General features: G+C 39.6%; 1 protein-coding gene across 1 annotated transcript in view; it reads left to right on the plus strand.

Annotated features, from left to right (window-relative positions):
- The window catches only part of LOC126335385 (uncharacterized), an 83574-nt gene extending 57606 nt beyond the window's left edge, over window positions 1-25968 (plus strand). Inside the window, exons 4-5 of the mRNA XM_049998611.1 lie at window positions 7871-9813; window positions 24741-25968. Coding sequence (XP_049854568.1) covers window positions 7871-9813; window positions 24741-25267 — 2470 coding nt within the window. The 3' untranslated portion in view covers window positions 25268-25968. The remainder of the gene's footprint in view (window positions 1-7870; window positions 9814-24740) is intronic.
- The last annotated feature ends 977 nt before the right edge of the window (window positions 25969-26945 follow it).

A 26945-nucleotide genomic window follows, 5' to 3' on the forward strand; every position in this document is an offset into this window, starting at 1 on the left:
GAAAGAGTTATTGACAGCACAGCTAGTCCAGTCCTTGTCTGTTCAGACACTGTGAGTGTCCTTCACGCTCTCCAACACTTGTACCCAGCACGAGTATCCAGGATGCCCTCCTTCATCTACAAAGGCTGGGTAGGAGGTGTGCCTCTGCTGGGTGCCAGGGAACGTAGGTATTAAGGAGAACAAAATGACGAATGTAGCAGCCAAGTTGGCATGCAGTTAGCCTCAGGTACTTCAGTGTGTCACCTTTGTACATGCTATCGCCTTGTCATTGGGGTACAGTATAATGTGTCAATGGGAAGAAGAATGGCTGGAAGTGACGGACAATAAGCTGCTTCTGGTAAACTCCACAATGTGCCAGTGGCATACCTTCTTACAACTGCAGATTGGATGACATCCTTCTTAATCTGTCTTTGCAGAGAACACAGACCTATGACGTATGGCTACTTGCATGGTGAGAGGACCTTTCCAGGTGTGGTGCATATGGCACACAGAATCTGCGTGCCACAGTTTAGTGGGCTGTATTTTGTATTCAGACAGGTGGGCAGCAGTCATTTGTGAACTGATCGTCCTTTATTTTAAATGACAATGACACAAATATGGTTTGTCTTTTTTAAGTTTTGCACAATGTCCGACTTGTTCCCTAATATATTAAGGCAGCAGTTAATGTTATGTCAGCCATGTATTCCTGTGAATCCATTTTAGTTTTCTTCTTCTTTTACTTGTATTTTTGGAACATCTGACCAATTTCAACACTCCTTTACATGATGTGAGCTAGTGTGACTGTGTGGCTGATCAAGGGTGAGACTGGAAGAGAGTGAGTGCAGTATTATCTCAAATTGTTATTTGTATCTCATTTGTTTCTACTAATTTTCATATAGGGACTGATAACGTCATCGTTGATGCCCCCTCCCCCTGCCACACACACACACACACACACACACACACACACACACACACAAGCGCATGCAACAGTTCAAGCTCTGATGGCATCGGTTCTAGTCTCAGCTCATGGACCAGCAGCTAGATGAGATTGGATGACTCACATCGGGTTGAAACTTTCTGGCAGATTAAAAATTTTCGCATAAGAGCTTCTGTAAAGTTTGGAAGGTAGGAGACGGATACTGGCAGAAGTAAAGCTGTGAGTACCGGACGTGAGTCGTGCTTCGGTAGCTCAGTTGGTAGAGCACTTGCCCGCGAAAGGCAAAGGTCCCGAGTTCGAGTCTCGGTCGGGCACACAGTTTTAATCTGCCAGGAAGTTTCATATCGGCGCACACTCCGCTGCAGAGTGAAAATCTCATTCTGGATCACATCGGGTTGACAGCTGGTGTGGAATAGTTCTTGGTGTTGGCAGCAGTCAATGACAGACTGTGTTATGCCTGTATGGCAAGTATTTATACTTGATTGGCATGGTGTTGTTATGAAAAGACACAGATTCTTATCTCATAGAGGGGCCCCAGGCAGTGCAGATGAGGTAACACAGCGCTCCACTGTGCTGGGATGGTGGCTTGCATCATGTCGCATCAGCAGTATTGTGACCCTGCCAGTGCAATTTCGAAGTCAGCATGCTGGTACACATGGCTATAGTTTGTGGGATCTGCTGGAGAAGGAGCTGGTGTAACAGCCTTAACAGTTAAGGATTTCTGCTTGTCAACAAAGTGGTGCAGCTGTTGGGCATGAAAACTGTTCACTGGAATCCAACGTAAACGTAGAACTTAACCATTCAAGAACAGTGCTTAAAGCAGATACACTGTTCAGGTTTTACCATATATTTTGCTGTGTACACACTGAGTTTGCAAAGTGTTTTTAATGATGCTTGCAACAATGTTTCTGCTTACTAACGGGTCACTGATGTGCAAAGATGTTTGAAAAAACTGAAATGTTTAGCAATAGCAGTGTCAGTACAAGTCAAAGGAAACAGTGCTTCTGACTGGCCATCACATATCACTGCTGCATGTCAGTAACTTATGTTTACTTTTTGACTTGTGGCTTTGTCTTTAGGTATAGTGTTTGTTTTGTAAATAATTGTAGAGATGATATTTCTGTATCAACCAGAGGTGTGTATACAGAACATAATAAGCAAATACCCAATAAAAACAACTTTCTGCAGGGAAAAAGGAATGAAAAAACCACTAGCAGTCGTGTAGAGCAAAAAATAAATAAATAAATAAAATAAAATAAAATTTTCAGTTGTTGTACAATACCAACAGAAGAGAATGGTGGAGCACCGCCTGAGATTGGGCAGTGGTGTAGACATTCTGTTCAAGACAAGATGGTTTGGAGATAAGTGCTTGTGATTTTGTGACAACACTTAGGAATCCAAAGAAACCATAGATTCCTTGTACAAAGAGGTGCACAGGTTTATACTTGATTTCCCATATTTATATTCATCCATAGTTATTTTGCCATGGTACACTTACTTGTGGGCTAAAATAGAGATTTACAAACCTGTCACAAATATGAGTTTTAAGCTTTTCTCTGTATAAACTAGGTCACTGTAATAATAGCCTCTCTGTTACCTCATCTTTATGTGCATGGGTCCCCTCATCCACCTCTAAATCATAAGATTCAGAGTATCCTTGTAGAGTGTATTTATTCCTTGCTTCAGCATTTTACACCAAGAAATTATGGCAACACACTGCTGAAGACTCAAAATTTTTGCCTTCTCAGATTGCAAGAATAGAGATTTATAGAAGAGACAAAAAGAAAACTGAGACGTGTAAATGGCTAGTTTGACAGCAAAACAGATAGTATCTTTGTCCTTCAGAGTAAAATATTCATGTTGTGGCTCTTTTTAAAAATAGTGCTTATAGGCACATTATTGAATACAATTCTCCCTGAAATTCTTTCTTGGCAACTGACATACAAAATGCGGCAGTCACTCTAATGCTAGATGATAGTTTGCAACTATAATAAAATTATATCACACTGGTAGCAGGGCATTGTAATAGTTTATGCATCCCATCAATAGCTACCACTGAATAGGGAAAGTGAAGTATCTAAGCAAAGACACATGCCATTTCATTCCGGTTGTTTTTAGTCACTGGCATATGAAACACATTTGATTTTGTATTTGGAAGACTTGACAGTAAGAAGTGGCAACGCAAAAAAGTTACTGGAACTTGGATGGATGAGAAGCAAGGGAAATGAAACAGCATAAGGTGGTCCTTTTCTGCTCCTGGAAAGAAAGTACAGAAGTGAGACAATAGAGTATTAGATGAGATCACATCATCTGTAACATACATCTCAAGTAGTTTGTGATAACTGGCACCATAGCAGAAATTTAAACACAAATTAATTGAGGTGCTATGAGGCTTTTACAAAAAATTGGGACCTTCAGTGTGTGTGTGTGTGTGTGTGTGTGTGTGTGTGTGTGTCTGGGACCTCAACAACCACCGATTCCCCTTTAACATTCACAGCATGCAGTAGTGAGTGACAACACTATTGAAGCAGTCATATTGTGTGCTGGTCTGCACAAGTATTGTGTGACTAATAAAAATTAGATTAAGTATACACTATGTTTATTTCATTTAGTTATCTTTACCCTTACATAATCAAACAGGACTTCCACCAGTGCTCCACAAGTTTTGGGTACTATTTCAGATATTGCTTGCTTTGAAAGGTGAAATGAATATGCAATCCTCTGGAATGAAGATGTGTAAAAATGTTGTAGTTTTGGCAGCATTTCTAATCTGAGGATGACATCCCAATGAAGGTACATAAACCAGCACAGTCTTCTGTATTCAGCTCTTGCAGCAAGTTTTTTGTGCCACTTCTTTTATAGTATGTTTTTGTCCACCAGTGAAGGCCACGTCTTTCTCTCATTTGTATATATGTTCAAGTGTTAATACGGCAGCACCACATATCAGTATGTTGTCACCAACACTAGACACAATGTAGTGTATGATACAAATACCCTGCTAGAAATAATGGTGCAGGCAATGAAAATACATTATGAGAAAGAAGGATGTACCCAATGATGGTCAGGAGAGAGCAGCTGCCCCCCACCCCCTCCCCCAGAAAAAAAATTGTCACACACGAAACTATCATCCTGCTCCACCAAACAGACAAAAATGTCAACTCAGTGGTTGTTAGAAGCAAGACAGAACATGTAATGGTTTTTAACTACTAGCAAGTATACGCAGAGCCATTTGTCTTGGAATAAAAAAGTATTCCATCAGTCACTGCGAAAGTAACATGAAATACCCCTACTCAGCTCAGATTCTCAGTATGCTCTTGAGAAAGTTTGTCACCAATGTGTTGAGATTTTAACAACAAATGAAGTTTTCAACATAAACATTTTTACAGCGGCATTGTGTATACTTAATTAGAATCGTAGCATAAAGCTACTGCTTAAGTGAAGCAATGAGTAGGCCCCATGAAGCACATTCTTAAAACTATTTGATATAAGAATGTCCCTTGGCAGGCAAAGCTCTTGAGTGCAGTGCTGATGGTCTTTCTGTTGACCTCGCTGCGCATGTCGCGCTCCAATCTCTTTTCCTCAGAAGAAACATTTAAATTGATGAGTTTTCCTTAATATTTTATTTCTAGATTTTAGCATGTCCTGTCTTAGATGTTTTCAAAATTTCAGGGATCTGTTGAATCACACTCAAATATTTTGGGTGTCGAGTATGTGGTTATTTCTTGTTGTGGGAGATTACATTCAATACTCTGTTTGCCATTCTGTTGGTTAAGTGGAATGAGTGGACTTCTGTTTTATTAGAGTTCGGGCAAAATCTCCACTATAAGTAATACTGGTTGAGTTTTCTAATGCAAATACCTTAAGAACTACAGCACAAGTACTTGTGTATCCTGTCGCTGAAGGCTGTTCTACTGTTTGGAGTAGAAGTATCCGTGTCGGCAAAATGGATGCCCATCTGAATGACGTGAAGAGGATTGTGACAGGAACCCCTAAATCCACACCAATACCATGGTTGACAGTACTTGCCAATATTGCAGCTCCAAATCTCTGACAACAAGCAGTAAAACATGAATGGATGAAATCCAGAAGATTGAGAAACTTACCAATTCATGAAACATTGAACAACTTACCATGCACCTTTTAAAAATCTAGGGAACCAATCTCGCTAAACAGTGGTCACTTTGCCTCAGAAAGCTACAGTCTTAAACAGATGAATGTCGAGTCAGCGGACATCCTTCCATGGTCACAAGAAGTTAGGTAGAATAGATCTGATCATCCAACGCTATAAAAAAAACCAACCAAGAAAAATATGGAGCTCCCTCAATCATTTCAGAACTGGCCCTGCCATGACCGAAGCATTGCTACACAAGTGGGGAGTGACCAATGTAACTGCAGAACATTGGAACAAACACTAGAGCACATTTTGAACAACTGTCCAAAAAGAAAATTTATAGGTTCCTGGAAAGACATTGTAGATGTAACATCTGCAGCAGTTACCTTGCTGGAGTCTTTGTGTACAAAATTATGGTGGAAAACGGATTTCACAACTTCCTTTAGCAAGTGCCAGTTCTCCAGCTTTCATTATTACCTATACATGCTTATATACAGGGTGAACATTAATAAAAACGATAAATTGCAGGGTTGGATTCCCGATTAGAAATGGAGGAAAAAAGGTCATATGAACGTGTGTGGAAATGGACGGTGTCCATGCAATGACAGAAAATTATTCCAGAACACTGTACAGAGCTGTATCGCATCCCCATCACAACAGATGTTCAAAGTGGCCTCCATCAGATTGCAGGTGACAAGGATAGTAGCAGTTGTCATGCAGGATGAACGTAATTGTTCAAATGTGTGTGAATTCCTAAGGGACCAAACTGCTGAGGTTATTGGTCCCTAGACTTACATACTACTTATACTAACTTATGCTAAAAACAACACACCACACCCATGCCCGAGGTAGGACTCGAACCTCTGACTGGAGGGCCCGTACAATCCGTGACATGTCGCCTCAGACAGCGAGGCCATATAATCATACTTTGGCTTACACTGTGTTGGTGGGCCACTTGCTTGTAGCTTGTACTACGGTTTGTCTCAGTATCCTGCAGAAACCGTTCCTCCAGATTTGGTGTACGCACAGTCTGCCGCCTCGCCGCATTTTCATCTGTCTGAAAGAAGCCCAAAAAGGGCTTGAAATGTTGGGTGATGTGGTTGATAGCTGTGGGGGTACTTGTTTTGGTACAGTTCTGCTGCTCTTGGCCGCTTCCGTCTGCTTGGCCACCTTGACTTGTTCTCGACGTAAATACTGGACCATTCTGCTAGTTACAGTGTGCCGTATCAATCACACAGCCTCCAACACACACCAACACTTGGCAAGTGGTCAGATAAATTGTAGTCTGTAAGTGCCATCTACTATGGCAGTAATGCACTTCTGGACACATGTTCACGTTTTGACATGTTCGTAGGACCTCTTATCCTCCAGTTCCAGTCATAAATCTGTCCACTCAGTTTGTCACTTTTGTTTATGTTCACACTGCGTATATAGATGTATCTGCTTGTGCTGATTCGTATCATTTTATCTCGCATCAACTTAACTGTAAAATATAAATCTGTAAGCCATTTGCTAAGTAAATAAATTTAAACTTGTCACTGCTAGAGAGGAATAACCAGATTCCACCAGGTGGCACTACACGCACCACCAGATGATAGCGAATTTGCATCACCTTGCTGCTTGCAGTTGTTACTGGTCCACACATCTCTTTAAGCCACCACAGTCAGAGCTTTGCCTCAGATTATCATCACTCTCCGAACACACAAAGCATACAGACGACCATGCAGTGAGAGCTTCTGAATGTACTATGAAGCGAACTTAATGAACCTAGCAGTGCTTCTGCAACTGCTAGTGAGTATTGTAAGCCCAGTGGTAACGGAACAGAGAGAGAGAGAGAGAGAGAGAGAGAGAGAGAGAAGAGAAGAGAGAGAGTTATTTGTGGTTTTATTGAATATATTGTAAATAAATAAATTTGTGTTGTAACCCTCCTATAGTGTTGGATGTGTTTTAGGATGTTCAGCCACCTTGTTGCACTGAAGGACACAATTCTGGGTTGAATTCCAGATGTGGCAAAGTGTTTTAATTTGTCAGGAAGTTACTTATCACGACATTCCAAGCAGTACTGCATATCCTTCCTCTCCCCCCCCCCTCCCCCTCTTCTGTCTATTTTCCCTCCAATTGCTAATGAACCTATAACATCAAGAGTAGCGTGACCATAGAATATAGTGAAGAGTCCATCTTTTAGGTCTTCTCAGTGATATTTTGTTTTTCCTGTTTGTTTCAAAGTTTCTAGGCAATTTTGAGTTCAGAATTTCAGTAACAGATACACCTATCCTTGAGGTGCACCAATCGGCGGTCTACTAGCTGCCTCACCTTCATTCATTCTCAGAGATATTGATGGTGCCTTGTTTCTATATACATGTCAGCTCCTGGCACCAGCTTCATTTGTCGATGTACATTTCTTTTCCATTGCCTAAAATGTCAATCTGAGAAACAGCCTTATCCTATCCAAGATAGAACCTTTTTCCCTTATTATAAGGTTTTGTAACATTTTTATTTCTATAGACTCCTTAATGACAGTGTCCCATAGTTGTAGTTGTTGAAAATACTCTGCAAGTGTTCCAGAGTGTCAGTATTATGTAATCCAATTCTATTATTTTCATCTTTGAACAAATACATAGTACTTGGTACCTTTAATTTAAGGTTGATGGTCTGATATAAATATCTGGACTTACTTTATATAAAATTTTCATGCATTTCAACAAGTTATTTTTCAAACTAACTTTTGATTTTCTTTATTAACCTTGTTATTTCTACTCTTTGTTGTTTAACTTGTGTGTTGTGGTACATACAGAGCAGTTCCGTATAAATCATTTATTCATACTCCTCTTTGTCTGCAGGTCTGAAACTGTGAAAAGGGGTCCCAGGAAAAGAAAGAGAGTTATGACTGCAGTTAAAACTAAGAATACTAGGAAAAAGGATGATAAAATCCCAAAATTAACAAAGTCCCGTTCTCAGGGGAAAAAAACCACAGCTGAAGATACACCAAAATTAATAAAGTCAACTCCTCAGCGAAAAAAGACCATAGCTGAAGATGTATCAAAATTAGTAAAGTCAGTACATGGAAAAAAAGTTGCAGCTGAAGAAAGTCCAAATTTAATAAAGCCAGCTCCTCTTGGAACAAAAGCCACAGTTGAGGAAAGTTCAAAATTAATCAAGTCAGCTTCTCATGGGAAAAAAGCTGCAATTGAAGAAAGCCCAAAATTAATAAAGTCAGGTTCTCACACAAAAAAATCTGCAGTTGAAGAAAGCCCAAAATTAATAAAGTCAGCACCTTATGGAAGAAAAGCTATAGTTGAAGAAAGCCCAAAATCAAGAAAGTCAGATCCTCATGGAAAAGAAACCACATCTGAAGAAAACCCTAAATCAATAAAGGCTGGACCTCGTGGGAAAAAGCCCACAGGTGAGGAAATCTCAAAATTAGTAGAGACCGGTCCGCATATAACAAAGGCTACAGCTGAAGAAATCTCAAAATTGGTGAAGACTGACCCCCATGAAAGAACGACCACAGGTGAAGAAATCCCGAAATTAGTACAATCTGATCCTCATGGGATAATGGCTACAGTTGGAGAAATACCAAATTTAGTAAAGATTGGTCCTCATGAAAAAAAGACCACAGCTGAAGAGAGTGATTTTGAAAACGATAGCAACTATGAAATCCATTGGTATGATGAAGCGTATGACGATAGTATCTCAGAAGATATGGGCCCTAATGATAGTATTCTGAATAACAAAAAAATGTTAGTGAAAAACGCAAAGAAACAACTTACATGTGAGGCTACAAAGTTGGTGACAGAGCCTGTTGCAGACGAAGAAATGAAAAATATTAAAGAGAATAATATAACAACATTAAACCACAAAAAGTTGAATGAAAGTAAATTGGATGATACCATGGTGAAGGATATTCACATGAGTGACACTAAAGTGAATGACACTAAAGGGAATGAGAGTAAAGGGAATGACAGTAAAGTGATTGAGAGCAAAGTTGATGAGAGTAATGTAAATAAGAGCAAAGTGGACACTGGTATGACTGTTCCAATAACAAACAGTTGTTCCTCTTCTAAAGAAAGCGTTCCTAGCAGTGGCTCTGTTAGACAAAAAATTGGATCTGGTAGTGTTAAAGTGCGACTGATGACAGAGAGACAAAAACTGTTAAAGCTGAAAATGAAAACTCAGAATAAACTCTTAAAACAAGGTAGCAAAAAGAAAGGGTTACCTGCAAAAAATTCATGTTCAGAATGTAATAAAAGCTTCTCATCTAAACTAAAGCTAGAGCGCCACGTACTTTTGCATAGTAAATATGAGTGTGCTGTGTGCAGCACTATATTTAACACTGGTGAAGAATTGTCAAATCACAGTAGAGAGAATTGTCTTTCAAAGTTGAAGGCTGTCACGGATGCGGCAGCCACAGGTCATGAATGTGAAATTTGCAGACGCACATTTAAGACTCGCCAGCGCTTATTGCTTCATTCAAAAACACATTCAACAATCATAACGCATTCAACAACCATACCTTATACGTGCAAGGTCTGCCCCAAAGCATTCCCAACAAGAATTCGACTGAAACAACATCTCAAGATTCATAAACCAGAAAAGTCTAAAAATAATAAAACTTTATTTAGACAGCGTGTTCAACATACTGAAAGTGCTCTAACTCTAAAGTGTGAGATATGTAGTACATTTTTCACCAGTGTGAAAGAATATGAGAAACATAGAGAAGAGCATGCTTCCAGTAGTTCGACCATTCATATGAACAGTACATCAAAAGCTGCAATAACTTCAGGTACATTATATTTTTTATTTCTTATGTATTCTTATGCATCTTTTCTCTAGTAATTACTAGTTGTGTATTAGAAGAAGACACGGGTTTAAAAGTAAGTAAGTTTATTGACTCTGCACTGTCCAGTTCCACTTTTAGTATAAGGATAAACATAAAGGCTTAAAAAAACTAAAGTATTAATGTCACAACAGTCAATAAACGTGAATAGTAGTGTTGAAATTTCAGTGATAATGTTCTGTATTAATGTAAAGGACAAACAAGAGTTTTTAGAAAAATAGTACAGCAGTATTGTCTGCAGACACCATCTGCTTATTTCTTTACTACCTGTTTTGTTACTAGTTTACAGCTGCTTTGTATCACTTTTTGGAATTGTTCACATAACATGTCATCATATGAATCAGTTGCTGTTATTTTCTGTAGGGGTGCATTGTTGGGGTATTGTTGTTGGTAAAATGGCATTTGCTCCTTTGATTTGAACTCCTATTACCCATTTCATAATGACTGACCCCTGACTTGGAGCTCATATTCTGGTCACACTGCATTACGAACATCGATGTGTTATACATTGTCAGAATTGTGAAAAACGTCTATTTTTGTTTAGTGTACAAATATTACATTTTAGTTGGAATGGGGGCAACATACGTGGTAATATTTAAGAGAAACCATGCTTTGTCTAGCTTTTTTCAGATAGTGTCAACTTCAAGGATGCGTAAAAATCAGACTGTAATGTAGGAGAAAAATTTCCTTACCACAGTTTAAAGATCAGTTTGTTCTATTTACATACGGATTTCCATTATTTTCTGATCGCTATAATGTCAAATGCAGGGTGCTACACTTCAGCTTACCATTGTAGCTATTGTCATGGAAAAGCCACTGTTAGGCTTGAATTCTATTGGTTACATCATATGTCTTTACTAATGAATACTCCTTATGTGTATAGTTAAGAGTTTGTAAACCAATTGTGTTAGTGGCTGCAATATATACGAGGCTATAGTGGAGCATAGTTTTCACACCAGTTCGCCGCCGCTGTTGGAATGCACCATAAGCACCTGTTCATTAGCAAAGAATGGCAATTTCATGCTCACATTCTAGTAAAACATTGCCAAGTTCAGTTTTTGTTGCGAGTAGAAGGAAATAATGTGGGAAATTGCAAATAAATGCTCGATATGCAAGCAGCTGACAATAAATGAGCATTTGTATAGCACATTTCAACAGTAAATGGAAAAATTGATTAGCTCAAATAAATTTTGCAGTAAAGAATGATGACTGAAATTAAACATACCTTAATCGCTTTTGCTTCTGGCTGAGGTCTCGCTGCTGCCATTGCAGTCATCTACTTGGATCAACTATGGTTCTGTTGCTATGTCAAGACAGTGGGCTCTTTGTGCATAACTGTTTGTGTATGTGACTCACTGAATTTCTCCAAACACTTTGGGGACACAGCTGTAAAGTATCATTTATTTTCAAATTCGCGTTCTTCTTTGCTACTTTGTTCTTCACAAATGCCTAAATAACCTCAGTGGTGTTCAGTTCACAGTACACTACAGGCAACCACAGAAGTTAAATTTCCTTGTCCATTGATCACAATTTCTTTTCCAAGAGGTTCCTGTGTCCTGAAGTACGGTCGTGGGTGTTCCAGTAGGCCAGCTTTGGTAAATTCCTCATATGATGTGGCATTAGATGGAAGCTCTACATTATTGCTTTCCATCCATTCAGTAATAGAATCCTTTCCCCATTTTGTAGATATATTTTGTGATACTGGATTAATCATTGTGTGATATGCCACTCTTTATAGTGTCTGGCATTTGTTTCAGAATGATAATCTGCTCCTCCTTTCTACCCAATAAAATGTAAGCCAGCATTTTGCATGAACCCATCTTTGTTCCCAACATATCACATTATAATCCTTTCTCCAGAACCGGACGTTGTTTGATTTCCTTCTTTTCAGCCTTTCCACACTTTAACACTTCCTCTGCGATAATCATATACATTTTCTGATGCATAAGGCATCTTTTACTCCTGCCAACCAAACTTTCTAGAAAGACTTGCACCACATCAACTCTCATCAGTGTTCTGTAAGTGTCTTGTTTCCCCACTAGAACTGATCTCTCTTTCCTGCTACTTACTTATTTTCCACAGCACATGTTTTTTGTTTTGAACGTATTTTATCTGAAGCCTGATTTTCGAATGGTATGCCAAATGGTTGTTTCACTCATCAGGAAACTTCAACTTCAGTCTTCAACTTCTCCAGAATGGCTGTCACTGTGGAAACTACTTTTCCACATAGAAGTTCTGGACTTTTCTTCTTATGACTCCCCTGTAAATTCATCCAGTACAAACTTGTGCCGTCTGCCAGAACTGCAGTTGCCTTAGACTGCAGTCGTGTGTATATGTGTGTGTGTGTGTGTGTGTGTGTGTGTGTGTGTGTGTGTGTGGTTTATTTTTGATAAAGGCCTTATGGGCCAAAAGCTTTATTTGTAACACTCTTTTTATTGGGGCTATCTGCATCTCAGCATCTCCGCTTTATAGTGAGTAGCAACTTTCCTTCTTGTAATATTGTTACAGAACTCTCATTTGGTGATACAAGACGTGAAGTTCCTTTATATTATATCAAAATTAACTTGACTGTGCTTTCACTAATACCGAGACATTCAGAAGTTCTCTTTAATGGCTGTGACACGTAACTGCTCATGCCCTATTCTTTTTCAGCCTCAAATTAAGCACAAGCACAATTACCTTCTCACAAGTGTGTAAATGATGCGTAGTTTCACACAAGTGCAAGGCAACTGATTATGTTATGAGCAATGTCTCACACATATATATACAACAACGAATGGGAGCACAATTGTTTCCTATCTGACAGGAAGCACAATGTAAACATTGCAACAGTGAACAGTGAAGTGGAAATACTGTTCTGAGGTTCGGCAACACAGCAAACATGAGCACACAGCCCATAGAAATGCAAAAGCAAATAAATTAAAGATGTTATATTAGTCCTTTATGTAGATTTACATGCGTAAAAACATAACAGCTGTGAAAAGCAACAACATAGCTTGCATTTACTCTTTTTGTCTTGTTAATATGTATCACCATTAGTTGTAGTGCAACAATCTACACTCATCATTATTAGGAAAAAATGACTAATTGGAAAGCATCGATGATTTGATTGGAAATTGAGTATGGTTGCATCTTTACACTACGCAAAGGAAATTTTTCTCCTTATTACGTTTCTCTTAAATATTGCTGCAAATGTTGCCCCCATTTCAACTAAGATGTAATATTCATCATCATCATCATCATTTAAGACTGATTATGCCTTTCAGTGTTCAGTCTGGAGCATAGCCCCCCTTATAAAATTCCTCCATGATCCCCTATTCAGTGCTAACACTGGTGCCTCTTCTGCTGTTAAGCCTATTACTTCAAAATCATTCTTAACCGAATCCAGGTACCTTCTCCTTGGTCTGCTCCATGAGTCTCTTGGGTAACCTTGCTTCTCCCATGCGTGTAACATGACCCCACCATCTAAGCCTGTTCATCCTGACTGCTACATCTATAGAGTTCATTCCCAGTTTTTCTTTGATTTCCTCATTGTGGACACCCTCCTGCCATTGTTCCCATCTACTAGTACCTGCAATCATCCTAGCCACTTTCATATCCGTAACCTCAACCTTGTTGATAAGGTAACCTGAATCCACCCAGCTTTCGCTCCCATACAACAAAGTTGGTCGAAAGATTGAATGGTGCACAGATAACTTAGTCTTGGTACTGACTTCCTTCTTGCAGAAGAGACTAGTCGTAGTTGAGTGCTCACTGCATTAGATTTGCTACACCTCGCTTCCAGTTCTTTCACTATGTTGCCATCCTGTGAGAATATGCATCCTAAGTACTTGAAACTGTCCACCTGTTCTAACTTTGTTCCTCCTATTTGGCACTCAATCCGTTTATATTTCTTTCCCACTGACATTACTTTCTTTTTGGAGATGCTAATCTTCATATCATAGTACTTACATTTCTGATTTAGCTCTGAAATATTACTTTGCAAACTTTCAATCGAATCTGCCATCAAGACTAAGTCATCCACATATGCAAGACTGCTTATTTTGTGTTCACATATCTTGATCTCACCCAGCCAGTCTATTGTTTTCAACATATGATCCATAAATAATATGAACAACAGTGGAGACAGGTTGCAGCCTTGTCTTACCCCTGAAACTACTCTGAACCATGAACTCAACTGCTGCCTGACTATCCATGTAAAGACTTTTAATTGCTTGCAAAAGTTTGCCTCCTATTCCATAATCTTGTAGAACAGACAATAACTTCCTCCCAGGAACCTGGTCATATGCCTTTTCTAGATCTATAAAGCATAGATACAGTTCCTTGTTCCACTCATAACACTTCTTGATTATTTGCCGTAAGCTAAAGATCTGGTCCTGACAACCTCTAAGAGGCCTAAACCCACACTGATTATCATCCAATTGGTCCTCAACTAATACTCGCACTTTCCTTTCAACAATACCTGAGAAGATTTTGCCCACAACGCTGATTAAAGAGATACCTCTGTAGTTGTTACAATCTTTTCTGTTTCCATGTGTAAAGATTGGTGTGATTACTGCTTTTGTCCAGTCTGATGGAACCTGTCCCCCCCCCCCCCCCCCCCCCCCCCCCCCCCCCCCAGGCCAATTCAATTATTCTGTGTAGCAATTTAAGACCTACATACCACTGTATTTATGAGTTCCGACTTAATTTTATCCACCCCAGCTGCTTTATTGCCCTGCAATCTATTAACCATTTTCTCCTCATTCTACCTCTAAATCTGAAACATACATACAAAAAAATAAAAGTAGACATTTCCACAATTCCGGCAAGGTATAACATATCAATGGTTGTAATGCAATATGACCAGAATATCAGCTTTAAGTCAATGGTCAATCGTTATGGCCTGGCTAATAGTAGCTGGATACTGAAGAAAATGAGATGTTGCAACCATCAGGAGCATGTAGAAGAACAGTTTCTTTCACTAGTTTAGCTATGTTTCCTCATGAATAGGTAGTAAGAAATCATCTAGTCATTCCTGTTGTCTCCTGTATTATACACTTATGCTCAAAAATTGCAAGAGACCTGGGTTTTGCTATAGCACCATTCTTTGTTCTAACAGGAACTCTATAGCTTGTCATTTTGTGTACAGAGTACAGGTATTACACACGCCAAGTCTCTTCCCACAGTAGGATTATTCCTTCTCTTTGACACAGACTCTTGTGTTCTTAATTTCTTTAAAATATTTTCTTTGAATAATTCTTTCTAATTTTACTTACACAGGTTTATGTGTAATTACCTCTGGGGCTTCAGAAGAAAACTGTGCAAAAACGGAAAGATATACTGAATATACACACATATCAGTAAAGAAAACATTTCCCCAATTTTGTAACTCAAGTTACAGGCCACCAGTTGTGACATGGCAAACATCAATATGATAACCAATACATGTTCCAACACGTCATGGTCATTATTGGTGACCACATTAATTCTCCTTCCATGCAATTCTTCCCAATTAAGTGACATTGGAGGCAGTAACACACGATCAATGACATAACACCATCATGGATTTAAGTCGGGTGACAATGGGGTCCCTGAAGATGAGGAGAGTCATAAAGTGAAGCACATCCAATCCTACTGTAAGGCAGTTCACTAATGTTGTAAACAAAATGAGGTGGACTACCATCTTGTCGCAAAATAAAGTCTTCGTTGCCTTGCTGTAATTGTAGCATAAGCCATTGCTGCAGCATGTCCATGAGATGATAACTCAGTTGTCTCCTCAAAGAAAAGTGAACGATAAACTTGTGAACAGGACAGGGCAGGGGAAAAAAAAGAAAATAAAAAAACCATCATTACGACGCTTCACCATTCCATACAAGTGAAACATGGGTTTGTCACTGAAAACCAACTTTTGCAAAAAAAAAACAATCTTCCTGCAGTAGCCACTGCGAGTCATTGCAAAAGTCAGAACGAGCTTATTGTCCCAAGTAGTCAGAGCATGTAAACTGCAACTGGTATGGTTTGACACTTAGACATTTGTGTAAAATGCTCCAGGTAGTTGACTGTGGTGTCTGTTGTTCTTTTCTTGCAGGACTCATTGATTTCTTTGGACTCCTGCCAAATGACCTCCACACAGGCACCACCTGCTATGCTGATTGCCCCCACCAGCAGCTTTTCTACACACCACAAAAGCAGCTAATGTCACATATCATGTTGTGCCACACATGGATTGTTCTGTCTGTTGTAGCTTTTACTTGGTATTTGGTATGAAATCACCACTGAACCATCACAATTGACTCACATTTAACAAATTCAAGGACACGTAACATGCATCGCTCCGTTATATGCCCCATTCTAACGTGCCTACCCCTGCTGGTGTTCCTACCAGGGGGCTCACCACTCTTTGGTGGGTTCGTGCTTGGGTACCACTACGCCTCAGCCTTTGCAGTACTGCTTCCTTGTCTGTGCTGCATGTCTATCCTCCTGTTATTCTTTTTCCCCTCCTTTGGGGAACATGCTTGGGATATTCTCAGGAATGCTTGTTGCAGTTTTGATAGCCAGCATCAGAACAGTCCCTCATATGTTTTTATTTCTTCCTTCATCTTCTATCTCCGCTTCGGCATTTGTTCTTTTTCTTTGTTTCTTCTTCCTTCTTGTGGGCTCCTGAAGGTTAGCCCACACATTTGATGCATAAGAGGTGACTGGGCAACACACAATTCCCAGCCACAGGTCGACAGTTAGGGTTTGCATGTACCCCCTGGTACAGGCCAGACCCAGGGAGAGGTGATTGCTCGAGCTGTCACCTTCCCAACTGCCAATTGGCCCCTCTGTCAGGAGGGTGGTTCAGCCTGAGGTGTGAACAGTCACCTAAGGAGGGTGAGCCCCCCTCTGAAGGGGCGCACCATAGGAGATGATGGCAATCATAGGAATTTTTTCGCAGTGAACCAATCACCATCGCACTCTATATCTACTAAATGTAAATGGAATGAAACTAAATATTCAAAGACTTCCCCAGCCGCACGTGGATTACTCATGGTATCATGTACTGAAGGCAGTCAGTCCTTTATGACAGTTAATTCGTGTATTATTCAGAAAGGTGTTGATGCAGTTGCAGGCCTTATGAAAACATGCTCTCACTTACGTAATGGGGCTTCGCTTCTGGACATAAGCTGTGATTTTCAAGCCCAACAACTGCTTACTGCTTCACTCCTCCTCAACTATCCTGTTCGTTTTGAGGCCTGTGAAATGCTGAAATCTTTGCATGGTGTTATTTACACCCATCTGCTTGATGGTCTGACCGAAGGAGAAATCCAAACTTACTTCTTTGATCAGGGCATCACTGTGGTCCATCGGGCAATGAAAACTCTCTTTCTCATGTTTGATCAAGTAATGCTTTCATAGAAGATCAAGGCAGTCTCTGAAGTCATCACGGTCCGGCAGTACATTCCAAACCCGGCACATTGCTACCTGTGTCAACGTAGCAACCACACTCACATGCCCTGTCAAAACAAGGTCATATGTGTCGATTGAATTGTGGTAAGGATGCTCATGAGGATGATTGCCCACCCCCTTCTCCCCGCTGAATGAATTGGCATGGTGACAATGCCTCCTCTTCCCATGAATGTACCACATATCTAGATGAGCAGGCTGTCCAGGATATCTGGATGATGGAAAAAAGTACCTTGCCTCGTCGCTTGCAAGTTTTTGGTGTATCAAAAGCCGTGCATGTTACCATCCAGCAGCCACAGTACCGTTCTTGCTACTCCTCTCTCTCCACGAAGAAAGTGGCTACTCAGACTTGTGAGCTCCAGTTCAGCATTGCAGTTGTAAAATCACCCAGTATCATGGTAGCATCTTCCTGTCCTTCTCCTACAGATGTGCAACAAGGCACCAAATCTTCGCCTCAGTGGCGAAATCACCTGCTACACAACCAGCAGGCCGGAAAGAACAAAAGGAATACTCCCACGAAGCCTTTTTATGTTCCTCCAGTAACAGCTGTCTGAGTTTTCGTCTGCCAGTCGTAAAGCCTCTAAGAAACCAAATAAAGGCAAATGGTCTCCTTATCTGGCTCAGAGATCATCTTCAACGGTTTCACCATGTGATACCCTCATCCGAAAGAATTCCGTTTCACTGGTGTGAACTGCCTGCCATTCTTCTGCCCTGGGTTTTGCAGGCTGATCCAGGGTGTATGCCAACACCTCAGTAAATTTTGTCTTTGAAAGCTGACACTCAGCATCCGCTGATGTGACTGCCCTTAATTTGTTCCCACTTCCCTATTCTGTATTGTGATTCTTTTCCAACATAATGTTCATGGCATAAGGACCAGAAAGGAGGAATTATGGCTGCTCTTGGAATTGCAGCATCCTATTATTTTCTGGCTCGAACAAAAAAAATTGTAACTGCTTTGACCTCTCAAATTCCTTTCAGGCTCAACCTACACCTAGTCCCATTTGAACTTCTCATTCTGCACTGGTCATCTTGCTCATCATCTCAAGTGGTCCATTTTCTTTGACACATGTCAGAGTGACTATTTTCTGTGTGCTATCCATTTGCTGACTCCTACCCCACCTACATCTAAACTGAATTGCCAGCTGTCTCAGCCTGATTGGGAGCCTTGCTCTTCCCTGACGACTTTAGATGAACATTTCCCCAGTTTTGATCAGGTAGAGTACCTTACGAATGTTATCTTTACTGCCAGAGAATGTTCCACACTTCATTTTTTCCACACTGTTTTCAAGTCCCCTGGTGAGCTGAGGTGTGCTGAAACGCGATTCGTGTGCAGTGACATGCTCTCCATATTTTTCTCATCATCCTACGATGGTGTACCATATTCATTATAAACAGTTGCATGTGCAGTGTCATCGCAGTCTTCGGGATAACACAAAAAAAAAAAGAAAAAAAAAAGGTAGTTGGACTTCATTTACTATTTCTTGCAACAGTTTCACTCCCTTGTCCATCTTGTGGGGCAACCTCTGTGTGCTCTCTGGGATGAAGGTCCATTCCCCAGTAGCAGATGGTGTTATTGTGGACCATGTTGCTACCTCCAGCACCTTAGGCCACCGTTTTGCAGAAATTTTGAGCTCCACCTTCCTGCCTCGGAAATAACTCGAGGAGGCTTGGGTCATACCCCTCTACTCTTAGCTTCATGAATGCTACAATGTAGCCTTTACTATGAGGGAGCCAGACCTTGCTTTCTCTTCATCCCGATCTTCTGCCCCAGGATCAGGATGTGACATAGTTAACATTCAGATGGTGCAGCATCTCTATCTTGTGGGCGATCACTTTCTCCTTCCTACATACTGTCACATCAGCAGTGTTCACAAGGTGATGGAACATATGATTCATGGCTAGCTGGTATGGTGGCTTGAGTCTCACAGTCTACTAATCCCTGCACGATGTGGATTTTGAGTTTGCCGTTCTGTAGTTAACTGTCTCGTCACTTTGTCAGCCCATTTCATGAATAGTTTCCTGTGGAAATACCAGACACTGGCTGTGTTTTTTAATTTGGAGAAAGTCCATGGTACCTGCTGGAGGACTGGTACCTTCCGTTCTCTATACATGCAGGGCTTCCAAGGCCACCTTCCCAGTTTTCAACAGGGATTTTTAAAAGACCAAGTTTTCAAGGTACCTGTGGGATCTGTCTTGTCGGACACCTGCATCCAGAAGAATATCCGGAGCATCGTCCTCTTTGGTACAGCCATTAATCCTATTATGGCCTGTCTCCCACCAGGTGTTTCCAGCTCTGTTTTCGGCGACAGCTTTGTGATCTATTAAAGTTCTTTACAGATTTGTCTCCTTGAGGAGCGTCTACAGCAGTGTTTCGGTCATCTTTACTCATGGACCATTGACAATGGCATTTGCTTTTTCACTGATTAAACTGTTTGTATGCATTTCTGGTGGCACAATGTGTTTTTTTCCACCATCTTTACATCTTGGGCCTGTGCTTTCTGTTCACAGAAACTATGAAATTCCTTGGACTTTTGCTTGACGGGAATCTTTTGTGGTCCTCCCCTGTCTTACGTGGGCGCATGTTGTTCCCAGTCCCTCAGTGTACTACGTGGTACTTCCTGGGGAGTGTATCGAACCACCCTCTTCCATTTGTGCCAATCCTTTGTCCAATCAAAAAGACTAAAGGTTTTTTGTTTATTCATCTGAATGTTCATCCATTGTATGCTGTTTTAACAAAATCCACTATTGTGGAATACATTTGGCCACAGGCACATTTTACACTAGCCAGGTTTGAGAGTCTCTATGTTGAAGATGCTGAACTACCACTGTCATGCTGGCGTTGTGGATACAGCTGCTGTTTGATGCCATGCCCAGCAACCCATCCTGTGCCCTCTATTTCAATGACTCCCTTGGCGGCCAGTGTGGGGCGCACCCTCCCAGTTCATTTGTTTCGCAGGGACTCTACTCTGGATTTGGTCTATTGCTGTAAGTTTCTCGACCTTTGCACACAACCTAGCGATAACACCTACTCGTGTGCTGATGGCACTAAGACTGACCAGGGTGTTGGATGTAGCTTTGCCATTGGCGCATAACATATTCTGTTTCTGCTACCAGAACAATGTTCAATTTTTATAGTAGAGCTCTTCTTCCTCTTATCAGGCTGCCCAGTACATCTGGCGGCACAGGCTGTTTAATTGAGTTGTGTGCTCTGATTCTCTGTGCCCCACTGTGGCTGTACACAGTCTATCATTTAGTGCTACGGCTCCAAGAAAGCTTCCACTAGCTCTCCGTTGAGAGAGCCACTGTGATGTTCTTGTGATTCCTGGTCGCCTCAGTCTATTGGGAAATGATTCTGCTGAAAAGGCCTCCTACTTTGGCCTATTAGCTCTTCCATCCCTTTGGATCCTCTCTATATTGCTATCTGTAGGCAGTTGGTATCACTTTGCCATCACCACTGGTCTTTTCGTCATGGGAACAAGCCCTGGGGAATTAAACATCTACCAGCCGCATGACTGACCACCCCTCAGCCCTCTCACCACTAGATAATTTTAGCTAAGTGGTGTAGTGAACATTGTCTTTTTAGCCATTGCCATTTGTTAAGTAGTGATCCCTCATCACTAGGTACTCATTGTCATCAGCCTTTGATGGTTCTACATTTCCTGACCGAATGCTCTTTCTTTAACCACTTATGTTCCAGTGTATGTTTGCCATCTGTGTTATCGACCACTTCAGTGAATGACGTGAGGGCTGTTAACCACGTTCTACTTTTCATCCATCGTTCAATATGGCGGAACATGTTTAATCTTTGGGTCGAGACCTTTGCTGTCTTTATGACATACTTTGAGGACCTTTCTCCGGGATGACGTCCTTGTTATTAGTTCTCTTTCCTTCCATCAATTGGGCTTAACAAGTAGTCGTTTTTAACTTCTTTTTCTTATTAGTGTTCTAAGGTTGTGATCTCAGTTGTTTGTCATCACACAGTGTGCAGCAAAATGAAAATTTCATTTGGGTTCTGAATAGCTCTATATGTTCTCACAGTTTTCATATTATTTCACTGTAGCTAATAGCGTTAACTATGGCTGCAGTAAGACAGATGAAAGGAAACTGATATCATGGTATACACAGAATAATTAAATGTAATTTGAAAGAGAAAACATGATATTAACTCAACTTAATTTCTGTAAAATAATATCTCTGCAGGTAACTTCTTATGGAAGTGATACGTGGATCTAGTTTCAGTGACAAAATAAAATGTGAAAGAAGTGTATAAATACAATGAAAAGAAGCACACTGATGGAAATTGCTCGTGACTGCAAGCTAGTGAGTTGAAGGATCATTAGAAGGCATAGAAAGAAGTGGGAATGATTGGAATCAGAATGTGTCATATGGGATAAAATACCTTGAAAGGAATAAGAAGCAGCAGCAGCAAACCTAGTTACAAAATAAAATTTTTTCTAAGCTAGAAGCATGCAATTGTACTGCAATTATTCTCCAGTGTAATATGTAAAATACTGGAATTATTACAAGGTGTACAACTTTGCATCTGCCCCCCCCCCCCCCCCCACATTTGAGGCTTTAATGAAACAAATTGGTTACACATGTATCATTCAAAGTATTGTCCATCACTGGCCACTACTTTCTCCCATCTTTTGGGCAGTGTATGAATCCCGTGTCGAAAAAATTGATCAGCTTTTGAAGTGATCCATGAATCAATACAATTTGTGCCTTCTTCATTAGGTCGGGAGTGTTGGTCAGCCAGGCCATTGATCTAAACAGGTGATAGAGGGAGCAATGTCTGGAGAATACGGCAGGTGGGGCAGGACTTGCCATTTTAACATTTTGCAAGTATGTTTTGACCTCTTTTGCAACGTGGGGTCGAGAGCTGACATGCTGTAAAATCGCTTTATCGTGCCTCTCGCTGTATTGTGGCCACTTGTCTTATAATGCTCTACTCAAATGCATTAATTGTGTTCGATAACGAGCACCGGTGATTGTTTCACTTGATTTTAACACCTTGTAGTACCCGAAGCCGAGCTGGTCCCACCAAATACAGAGCATGATCTTGGACCTGGGACCCAAGTTTCTTCTTTCTAAATCATGCCCACAGCCATGAGACGTTTTGAAATGGCTTGCTGTGTCACTCCCACTAATCATGCCAAATCTTCTCGAGGTTGGCGCGAGTCTTCACACAGAAATGTCTCCAGTTCTGCATCTTTGAAAACTTTCTCTCTTCCACCACTATGCCGGTCTATGACATTAAAATCACCATTCTTGAAGAGTTGAAACCACCTGTGACATGTTCTTTCACAAATAGTGTCCTTATCATATGTGCTTGAGAGCATTCGATGAGACTCAGCTGCTATTTTCTTCATATTGAAACTATAAGTAACACCTCCCTCAAATTATGAGAATTATTCTTGTAAACTGACATTTTCAATCAAGAACAACCTTATGATGCAGACAGAAATCGATTAATGTTTGTATGAGGTTATGTTGACCAAGGTCCAAGCTAACTGCCTGACATCTGCGATCTGTTTCTTTCGATCACTGCTTACCGTTGTCGCCGCCTATCGGCAAACGGTGGAAGCAAAGTTGTACACCTTGTAATTTTGACCCTGAAGTGAAAGGTCACTTCATTTGGATAATTTGACGCTCTTAATTCAGTATGAAACTATAATAATTCACAGCAATTCATCCTGTTCTGTAGAGTGCACAAAGCACATTATTCTATGAAAAGTGTATGAGGGGTGCAATTTCATTACTAAACATGGTGAATTTAAAGGTTATGTCAGATGCTAAGTAAATGATGAATTTAAAGGTTATGTCAGATGCTAAGTAAATAAGGTCATAGCTGAGCTTCTGATTGTTAAAGACTGTCAGTACCACCTCTTAGCTTGTTGAAAACAATTGTACATTGTGTTCACTCAACTTCTGCAAATTTAATGTAGCACTACACACAGATTTTCGTCAATTTATTCATTTCAAGCAGTACTGTGCTCATATTTTTTTAAAATCTTGTGGCGTCAGTGAATGTCAAGAACTGTAATTTGGGATGCTCTAACCACACACCATTGACTTCATTTCTCTCAAGTCTTAATTATTTTGGTATCAACATGATTGTTGATTTCAACATTGCAGATCTTTAGCAGTCATTTTGTACTGGAGATCATCCATCATTTCATTTCCTCTTGCATGAACATATCCCAAGGAGATATACTGGGATCATTGTTATTCATTTTTGGTATTAGTGGCCTGCAAACAATATGAATCGTAACCTAAGAGTTTTTGCAGATGATGCAATTATCTGCAATGAAATAGTGTATGAAAAAAGCTCGCTACTATGCAGATGGATCGTGATAAAATTGAAAGTGTTGCGAAGGTTGATAACATGATTGAAATGCACAGCAGTGTAAAACTTGTTCACTTTGTAAAATAGAGAACAATGGTATCCTAGGACTACAAAATCAGTGAATCACAATTAGAGTAGTCAACTCTCACAAATGCTTGGATTGTAACAATTTGTAGGGATATGAATTGGCATAATGATATAACCTCAAACCCAGATAAAGTAGATGGCAGACTTGAGTTCATTAGTAGGATGCTGAAAAAATGCAGTCAGTTTACAAAGAAAATTGATTACAAAACAATTTTGTGACCCATCCTAGAATATTGATTGGTTGCGTGGAACTTAAGCAAATGGGCTGCTTGCAAGATACTCATGGCTCCTCCTAGAATGTTAATGAATTCTGACAGATTCACAGCAAATAGGGCTAACAGTCAATGTCAAATGTATATAAATAAGAGCAGCATGAATGGTCATACGTGTGTTTGAAGTATGGGAGAGAGTTACGGAAATACTGAAAACTGTAGACTAAAGTAAGTGTGTAATTAGGAAGTTTCAAGAAGCAGTAGTAAGAAGGGAATCTAGGAATTTACTACAATCCCCTACAGTTTGCTCCTGTAAAGGACAAGATCACAGTGAGCACGGAGGCATTGAAGAAGCCATTCTTCTTCTGCTCCCTATGTGAATAGAATGGGAAGAAGCCATAGCATGTGGTACATGATAAGTATCCTGTGCCGTGCATTTAACAGAGATTTGCAGAGTATTGATGTAGATTTAGGTGCTCTTGTCTTCCACATAATCTCCTCTTTGCATTTGTGTTCCAAGAACTTTACTGGATTTTAAAACGGAGTAAAATACCATTTATATTAAAACCGTTTTTAATGCCACTTAGTTGATATAATAAACGTCATTACAAACCAGACAGCAAGTTCAGTGGAGTGGGAATGCACTGAAAGACAGTTATATAACTTACTAATGAGCCCTGTATTTTCAGTGTTAAAACTCAAGTATATTTAAACAAATATTTATTAAATAAAATTTGGTACTACTGCTCCTAGAAGAATTCTGTTGTTTAATATTTTTAATTTCCTGTTTGTTACAGATGCAAGCAATGCAGATAAGCTTGGAAGTAGTTCAGTTGGCTCTATTGATCCAAGTTCTGTAGTGGCTGATGTACACGGTGTTGAATTGAGCAAAACTGTTAAAGAAGATGGTATTATGAAAGTTAAAGTACCTCATTTGGAAAAGAATCTAATAATCACTTCTGCTGATCAGTTTGTTTGTGACATATGTGACTGTAAGTTTTCCTCAAAACACTTCCAAGAGGAACATAAAAAAGTACACCATTCGTTGCCTAAACAGAGCAGTGTTCCTGTGGCTACATCTCCAGTGGAGTCTACTGTAGAACTACTTCAGACTCCAGAACGAGGCAAATTGTACTTTTGTGACCAGTGTGGTGAAGGATATGAACGTAAGAGGTCATTGGCACTACACAGGTTTTCACACACATCCAGTCATCGTTGTCCCCATTGCCATCAGTCATTTTCTTCAGAGGATTCTCTGACCCGTCATCTTGAAAACTGTGTAGAAGTGAAAGAAGAAACAACTGTGGGAAATAATCAACTGTAATACATCTCAAATTGTACTTGTTCAAAAAACGATTGAGGTAAGAACAATCAGTAATGTGGGGATTATCACATGCACATCCCTTCAACATTGCTGTAATTCCTGGTATCCTGTTTCTGTATGATTTATTTCCATAATCTTTAAAGTTGTGCTGAAATAAATGAACCAAACAAGACCAGCCTATGGAATTTTTTGTGAGAAAAAGTTTCATGAATGTTTGTATTTAATTTCATTTGTTGATTTTGATGACATAGCATATATGAATAGGTTATATAATTTTAAATAAAACAAAATTTTAACAAATAATAATATTTTAATTATTATAGAGCTTCTGTAACAATCAATGTTTTAAAGCAAAATTGACCTGCAATGACATTGGTTTTCTTAAACTTGGTTCAAATTAGTACATGTAGTTAAAAACTACGCATAGAGGCTGGAATGCCTGTTTTATTGAAATGTGATGTACATTTTACAAATATATGTCCACAGTCCATTTACTGAAAGTTTACTGTTCTCATAATGCTGCCTATTCACAAAAAAGAATGCAAATTAAAGTTGTGTTTATTACCAACTAACTAGCAAAGTATATGATGGGAGAATAATTATATAGTGTATATATGATCTGTTGTAAATGACAGAAATAGATTATAGATGTGTACATATTTTATTTAGTGGATTCAGTATTTAATGTGTACCACACTATAGTATTGTATATCTTATTATACAAATTGCCTTTACCCCCTCTCCACTACAAGTAGAGATTCAAAAGTATTTGTGTGCATCATTCATAGACATCACAGACTGGCCACAATAATAAGCAAATTTTGTCAAAAACTGCAGAACATGTCAAACAAAATTTGGACAAAGAGGTGCTGACAGAAATTAACAAACACAACAGATGATAGTAATTATGTGGAACAAAGAGAGCAAAATTATGGAGAAGCAATTTATATTTTCAATTTTATGGTTGAATATCAGTAGTGTTATTTAGTGATGTATGCATTTATTGATAAAAAAGGTCACATTTGTTAGAAGTGAAACATTACCAGAGGTTATACTTAGATTATTGAAGAAGAAACTGATCACAAACTCCATCATATGGAACAGTTGTAGCAGAAGCAAGTAGTGATTCAGTGAAAACACTGGACCTTCATTGGACCTTCTGAACAAGATTGGGACTTCGAATATTTCACACAAGTGCACTGCCTTACTATAATGTCCTCTCTCTCAGCATCACCACCTAAGAGGTAAATACAATCCAAAGAAGTATACCATGTGGTGTGGATAGAAAGTGAAATTAAATGGAAGAGCTCTGAATAGTGTGTCAGCTCTTATTCAGCTACAGGTACAGTTTTATACCAAAAAATGAAATTGATTCCAAAAGCTTGAGATAAGTTCTTAAAATATTTTATGTAATATTGACACTCACTCCAATTTTACACTTTTTACATTCTTGCCTAAATCAAACTTTCATTTTGACAATGAAGGGTTGGAACGAGAAACTTTTTTGATACTGTTAATATTATCTGCTTTAACTGCTTGCAGAGGGTATGTAATCAACAGAATGAAGACTGTATTATTGGGAATATGTGGAATACATATTTCTACAGATTTCCTTACTAGAAACTGCGTAACATGTTCAATATGATAAAAAGGAAAAATCTCTAATATTGCTAAATTA

The sequence above is a fragment of the Schistocerca gregaria genome, chromosome 1 (assembly GCF_023897955.1).
Source record: "Schistocerca gregaria isolate iqSchGreg1 chromosome 1, iqSchGreg1.2, whole genome shotgun sequence".
Lineage (NCBI taxonomy): Eukaryota > Metazoa > Arthropoda > Insecta > Orthoptera > Acrididae > Schistocerca > Schistocerca gregaria.